We start from the raw sequence: 7781 nt of genomic DNA on the forward strand, positions 1-7781 counted from the left end.
CTAATATTGGCTATAGTAATAAAACAAAAAAAATATTGTGGGCTTGAGTCCACAAAGTCCACCTCGGATCCACACTTGTTAATTTAGTTCTCCTTACTTAACCAACCAATTAAAATATTTATTAGAAATCTCATTTGACTTTTCAAAAATTTCAATAAAAATTGTCTTAATTGAGTGACTAAATAAGAAAATTTCATACATCTTCTCACGATAAAACTTTCGTGATAACATTAATCTAAAAATAAAATAAAATAAAAAAATTAACAGGCACTAATGCAACAAAATGCGAATAGAAATCAAAATGAAGGTTTAGACGTTAGAGATCTTTGAAAACCTGGTTGGGCTTGAAAATTGTGTTTACCAGGTTTTGAAAATTCTGTTGATGATGTCTGTGAATATGAAATTGAGAGGGTTGGTGGATCCACACCACCGAAACTAGTGGGTTGTATTTGCCGGTCCAACTAGTGGCAAATTTAATAAAAGTTATTTATTTTGGCCCAGGTAGGCCCACATTTCGTTCAAATTGGGTTAGATTTGGATTGGTCAAGAGATCAATCCCAACTCCAACATACAATTTTAATCAAAGTTTTTATTTTTATTTTTTTATTTTGGCCCAAATACGCCGCGCCCCCCCTGCAGCCACTATTCTAGATTGTTCCAATCTAAATTTAACCCATTTAATTTGAACGTAATGCGGGCACGTGCCACCGCTTACTTTAATAAATATACTAAATTTATATATTTTTACATATTTATATGAAAAAATTTCATATAATTTTTATTTTCTAAAATTATTTGTTAAATTTTGCATTTCTTCTCTTTTTTACTCTTTAATTTCGTTTAATTTTCTTTAAAAAAAAAAGTCAAAATTTCCTTTTTGAATCAAACTCTAATTTTTTTTTTTCATTTTTCTTTCCTTTTAAAAATTTTTGTTAACTATTTATTTTTATTAAATTATTCACTGATTGACATATTATTTTGAGTAAATTTTTTTTGATTTATAGAATATTTATTTATTAGTAATTATTATTATTATTATTTTTTACACTGTGCCCTTGGTGCATTTTTTGATCCAATTATAAATCAATCTCTACTCCAACATTGCAAATTAAATCAAAGTACTTTATTTCGGCTCAATTAGACCCACGTTACTTAGATATGGATTCATCAAACTAGACTAAATCCATATCATTACTAATATTTAATGACAATAGCAACAAAAATAAGATTAATGATGACGGTTGATTTCAAATTGGTTTGGGTTTCAAAGTAGTCTAACTCCAATTGGGTCCAATTATTATTTTTTAAATCATGATCAACTCAATCAACCAACCAACTAATGGAACTAAATAGTCAAAGTGGACTAAGATTGACCAGTTCAAGTTATACCCTTACCTATATTTTTGGCAACAACAACTACGCCATTTTTTTTTTTTTTTTTATTGAAAAAATCAAATGCAGCCATGGAGGCTTAGAGTTAAGAGTACTTTGATAGATTCAAAGGCATTGCCTTGTAGAATAAACAATCTTAAAAATATTTATTTTGTTAAAGAGTATTCTAGTGAAATCCCCATTATCTCTATTCTGTCTCTCATTTTTAAATTTTTTTTTTAATCAAATACATTAATCTGATTTTTAGTACTACCTCCGTTCTATATTAGAACATCTCCAGCAATTTGTTAAAATATTTTTTTTGTGTAAAATATACACTGTTACATATGGTGTGTAAATTTATTTATTTATTATTATTATTATTATTTTTAATCTCCGACAATCTATTAAAATATATTACATCGACACATTAACATATTTCATTTCTCCTTCTTCTTTTTCATTCCATTAACTAATTAATCATATATTAAGTAGTTTTGTAAAAATTATGTGGAGACCAGCTATAACACTGGTTGGTTGTTATTGGGGATATATTTTTACACAAAAAGTATAAAATAATCGTTGAAGCTAAAAATAAATATTCCAAATTTTTTTTTTTTGTGTAAATCTATTATAACACATCAATTTACAAAAAATACACACACACACACATAATGGTTGGAGATGTTTTTAGTTGTGCACTTTAAAAACTTTGACTCATAATTTTTGTTAGTCAAAGTTACCGAAGTAAATATCTAATATGAGATATAGGTAGTATATAAATATATAAAAAGAATATGATTAAAAATGATCTCAAATAATTCAAAAATAAAAAATTATTGTAGTCAAAGTTTTTTAACCATACCGTGCTTTAAAATCGTGTTCAACTCACAATAACTTTATTATTATAAATCCTTGCTGTCACCGTTTGGAATTATAGAATTATTTAACCATACCTTGCTTTTAAATCATGTTTAACTCACAATAACTTTATTACTTCTTCCATTTCATAATAGTTGTCCATCTTTTCTTTTTAGATTGTCCTAAAATATTTGTTCACTTACCAAATTTAAACAACACATACATCTTTTCATAAAATACTATTAAAATTTTAAAAATTTTCAAACTTAATTATATATATTTAAACTTAAAAAAATATTTTTATAAATTTTTAAAGAAACAATGCAATAATTACATCTACTCTTAACAAATTTTACTCTCCATAAAAAATAAAGGGAGTATTATAAATCCTCGCTGTCATCCTTTGGAATTAAGGAATTTTTTTATGTTTCCTAAAAACATGATGTGGCAAGAATTTATTGCGAGTAAAAAGTGCCAAAAAAGCAGGGTGGGGCCAGAAACTTATAGTTGGGAGACCGAATTATAGGGTACGAAAAGAACATTGAATATACATAAATAAATTATACTCCGTAATACATTAAATTTTACATAGAAGTCTTCTTTATTTTTTTTGATATAAAAAAAGAGTAAAACAAGATCATGTATAAATTAAAAATATTTTAAACACATACTTAAATATGCCCGTCTAATTTGGGCATTTATAATGTAAATAAAAAAATAATAATTAAGTTACAAAATAGTGAAACAAAGAGAAGGAAAGAAATGGGCTATATTATATACATATATATATATATATATATTATTGTGATTTTTTAAAAAATAAAGCTTAAATTTTTCAAATTGAGATTATTTGTTAAGTTTGTAGAATTTACTTGTTAATGTAAAGAATTTTTGAGGTAGTTGATTTTTTTAATTTATTCCAATTTAAATAATTATGGGTCCCTATTAAATAGGGTTTTTAAAAATAAAAATAAAAATTGGGGGTCTAGTTTTTTTTTTTTTTTTTCGTTGAGTAAATTTTTTATGGCAGTATTTTTAAATTTTAACAATTTTAGAACTTTATACAGTAAAATAGAGATTTAAAAAAATTTACTGTATAAAGTTCATTTTACTTTCGGAAAAAAGGGACAAAAAGTCAAACACGCGAATAGGTTATTATTGCTACGAGTCTCTCTCTCTATGGTCAGTCTGATCACATGAGAAACACATGGACCTGTTTTTTTTTTTTTTTTTTCAAACGTGGACCTGTTTATGTGGGGCCAGGTGAAGTCGGGTTTTGGGCCCTCGTGATCTTCACCAAACAAGACTAGTTTTGAGTATTTTATTTATTTATTTTTAATTAATTACTGCCGAACAACGCACAAGAATGTCACCATCGTAAAAATATTCTCTGACAAAAGTAGAAAAATAAGTTCTGATTTAAGAGATGTCTCTCGAACTTGGAATAATTAAATCCCAAATTAGCTTTGTTTTCACTCCACTGGGACCACCCAAAACCATTGTTTGAATACTGCATGATTAAATGATATTTACTAGAGGGGTGTTTTTGTAATTAAAATATTATACTGTAAGAGTTTATATATATATATATATATATATATATAAAAATTGTTGATAAGACCTGTCATCCCCCCACAGCACTCATTATTGACAAACGAGAGCAGACGTGGAAAGGAACAAAGCCCACTCTTTAATACAAATAAAGGTACCACTGTCCTTACGGTGATAAATACGGTCATCCAACCTTTTTTTCAACCACTGACCATTAATGCGCGTGCACTCTCACCACTCTTCTCATTAAATAACATGATCCAATTCTCGCTCGTGGCACCAACCACTGTTGTCTAATGATATACCATAACCTAGGATTTGTTCTTAATATATACCTAATTTTTCTTTAATATAAAATAATTTATAATAGCAAAATGGTATAAGCTGTACGCGCAAGCTGACCTTTTCCCCTTCCCACCCGGCAATTGCGTGGGTTTTTAATTCTACCTTTCATACTCGCTCCAAAATTATTTAATATATTTTAAATACGAATATCAAAGCAAGTATTTAATGGAGCAAGGTGTTTTACAATTCTTACACATTCAAATAGTCATGACATATTATAAAAATATATAAATATTTACTTTTTCACTATTTATTTGGCATGTGGCAAAATAATATAATAACACATATTCGTTTTAAATTTACAAAATATAATAGAGAAAAGAGAAGTGAGTAGTATTATTATTATTTTACAAAATTTAAATTCATAATTAGCAAATGGCATTATATGGTACTCCACATGATAGCGCCCACCCCAGTCCTGCGCGTAGCTTAAACCGAACGTTTTTGTAGTTGTCGTACCGTACGTCCATTACTAGGTGTGGGTGGGGCTGGATCTCTTGACTCAAAATCAGTGTTACTTCAATAATAAAACTCCACGGGATGTTTCTATATCCCACCTCCTCATCAGGGGAAGGTCGTTACTCCTTTTTCTCCACTATATACATGTATGTGTATACATATATATGTATGAGTGGATCATAGCCAATCAGCCCAAAAAGTCTTCAAAATCAAATTCTCTACGTTCTTTATGACGCCAGACTTCACTTACACTACTAGTCACACGCAACCCGGTTCTTTACCCATATATATTAGCGATTTGGTGAGTTGGGTAGGACAGTTGATGATATGGATTTTCAATGGATGGTTGAATTCCTGAAGGGCATGCTGAAGCCAATCGCCGCCACTTCGGTGGTGCTTTTGGCAGTGATTTTGTCATATTTTCAGAAATTGGGTTTAGGGGCCGAAATGGTTTATTCAATTCTAAGGGCTTTTCTTCAGCTATCTGTTATTGGCTTCGTTCTTCAGTTCATTTTTAGTCAGCACAATAGCGTATGGATCGTCGCCGCTTATCTTTTCATGGTATTTATTTTCTCCTCTCTCATTGTTTGGTTCCCGAGAAAAATGGAAATTAATCTAATTCTGAATCTTGAGTTTTAGAATGTGCTTGATTTTGCAGTAGCTTTTTTATTCGATTAAGCAGAGTTTATGTGGATTTAGAATTGAATTGTAGATTTTTGTTTCCAAATCCACACTTCTTTCAATGTCTCTCTCTCTTCCAGCAACTACATAGAATATTCCCTTTTGAATTACAAATATTTTAGGATGTTATTTTATGGTTTTACTGAATGATATTAAGTTCCCTGTTCTTTGTATGATTTGATTATATTATTTTTTGAAGTACTATTTTGTGTATTTAATTCTAGAAGAGGAAATTTGATGTTTGTTGAACTTTTGTTTTTTGGTGTTATATAATACTTATGTGTTAGATTGTTCACTATAATATCATTCATGAAATCTTTCATCTGCTGTAAAAAAACAAAAACAAAAAACAAAAAATATAATAAAACAAAAGCAAATAAACAAAAGAAAAAGGTCAAAATTTTGTTTTATAAATGGAGTATGGACCATTGTTTGAGTTGGGTAATTAGGGAGAAATTATTTTTTCTTTTATATTTTACCAGTCTAGACTTTGTGGAAATGATTCAATATAGGAAAATTTACTCATCTTAATTCCTCCAATTTTGCAACTCTGGAAAACCAATTCCTTCTTTTTAGTTTCTCCACAATTCCTTACCCTGAAAAAGTATTGTTCTTTAAAAAGAAAATATGAATTATGATAAATACATAATTATATATGTGTATATATTTGCAAATGACTGTAAAAATGTTACTTCGGAGGTTGTAGCGCGTTTTCTTAAAATGGCTATAAAATTAAGAAGGGGGAAGAGATGAAGACATTGATTTGTTGCAAGTAGGCAGACTAAAAACTCTAATTTGGGGTTGTCAACATGTTTATGATAACAGATGCTCTGTTTTCATCACAAGGTTGTAACATTATCTTGCACTATTCCATCATGGTTTGTCACCGAGTTAAGATTGTAGAAGATAAAATGATGACTAGAATTAATATTCTAAAAACAGTGAATGGTCTTGTATATGTGATAGAACTGAACAGTATGATCGAGCTGATGATACAATTGGATTTGTTTTATGATTAAAGTACCTTGACATTCATGGCAGCTGATTCCTTCTTTGGCATTGTTGGGGTGCATCACTTCAATTGGGCTTATTTATTTCATTGTGCCCTTGCAGGTCTCTGTTGCTGGTTATACAGCTGGTCAACGTGCCAAACATGTCCCTCGTGGGAAGTATGTTGCCGGAGCCTCAATTCTGGCAGGAACTGCAGTGACAATGTTGGTGCTAGTTGTGCTGCATGTTTTCCCTTTCACTCCGCGCTACATAATACCCGTGGCAGGGATGATGGTTGGCAATGCAATGACAGTCACTGGAGTTACAATGAAGAGACTCCGAGATGATATCAAGACGCAACTAAACCTGGTAAGTCATGATAGAAAGAACAATTCTGGGAAATATTAGGATAACCTTTTTGTAGATTGTCCGTCTGCCGCCATATAATATGAGTTCCCTATGTTACCTTATGTTATTGCATTTGCTTGACCTAAATTCCTTTGTATAGCAGTTTTTCACCTCATCTGATCTTGTAACATTAGAATGTATAAAAATTATAAATATTATGAGCAGTGCTCCTGAATCCCGAGTGACAACATGCTTGCTTGTCCTATTTTTGGTTTGTGAATATGGACATCATTTCCAATGGAAAATAGTTTTTCAAATCTGGAATTGTGCAATTTGGCATTTTTATGACGACTTCCTTTGAACTTTTGTGTAGGTGGAGACAGCATTGGCTCTTGGGGCTACTCCTCGCCAAGCAACACTTGAACAGGTGAAAAGGGCTCTGGTTATCTCTCTCTCTCCGGTCTTGGACAATGCCAAAACCGTGGGTCTCATATCCCTTCCCGGTGCCATGACTGGCCTTATAATGGGAGGAGCTTCTCCTCTGGAGGCCATTCAACTGCAGATTGTGGTCATGAACATGCTGATTGGAGCATCAACTATTAGCAGCATCATGTCGACATACCTCTGCTGGCCTGCCTTCTTCACCAAAGCTTACCAGCTAGAAACTAAGGTCTTCTCTTCAGAATGAGGTTGGCATAGTTTTAAACCCTATTCCCATTCCACTCAATTGTGATGCAACTTGAATGGGGAGAGCAATACAAGTCTTTAGGGACTAGTGCTTATTGTCTTGTATGAGTCAAGTCTAGGTGTGAATCATAGACGACAGTCACCATTCAAATATGTACGCGGCTGATATGCAGTCACCTAGCTGAAGCACTTATCGGCAACATAAGAAATTGTATGATATGCTTTTAGTTACTCGGTTTTTGCAGTTATGATTTCTGCACCCCATGAATTTTCTAGCTCCAGCTTGAGATCTATACTTTAGATGCTTAAAGAAATATGCAAGGTGTGTGACAAATTGGCATGAGATTAGAGCAGAACCCTTCAAATATGAAGCTGAGCCTAATCCAATATGGGGTGTCCCTTTCTCAACAAGTATGGTAGGTGCAATGGGAGACGAAAAGAAAAGAGGAACATTGACATTTGAGCCATGGTGGTATGACAGAATACGT

At 31.4% G+C, this 7781-nt stretch overlaps 1 protein-coding gene across 1 annotated transcript; it reads left to right on the forward strand.

Moving 5' to 3' along the window:
• The first annotated feature begins 4718 nt into the window (after nucleotides 1-4718).
• On the forward strand, nucleotides 4719-7524 carry LOC132293471 (protein ALUMINUM SENSITIVE 3-like). Its single transcript, XM_059790972.1, has 3 exons — nucleotides 4719-5148; nucleotides 6382-6627; nucleotides 6980-7524. Exons 1-3 carry the CDS (start codon nucleotides 4915-4917, stop codon nucleotides 7292-7294), a joined length of 795 nt encoding a protein of 264 aa, XP_059646955.1. The 5' UTR covers nucleotides 4719-4914; the 3' UTR covers nucleotides 7295-7524.
• Nucleotides 7525-7781: the final 257 nt, after the last annotated feature.

This window comes from Cornus florida, unplaced genomic scaffold (assembly GCF_030987335.1).
Source record: "Cornus florida cultivar Cherokee Brave unplaced genomic scaffold, ASM3098733v1 CherokeeBrave_3.0.0_Hap2_Chr02, whole genome shotgun sequence".
Classification (NCBI taxonomy): Eukaryota; Viridiplantae; Streptophyta; class Magnoliopsida; order Cornales; family Cornaceae; genus Cornus; species Cornus florida.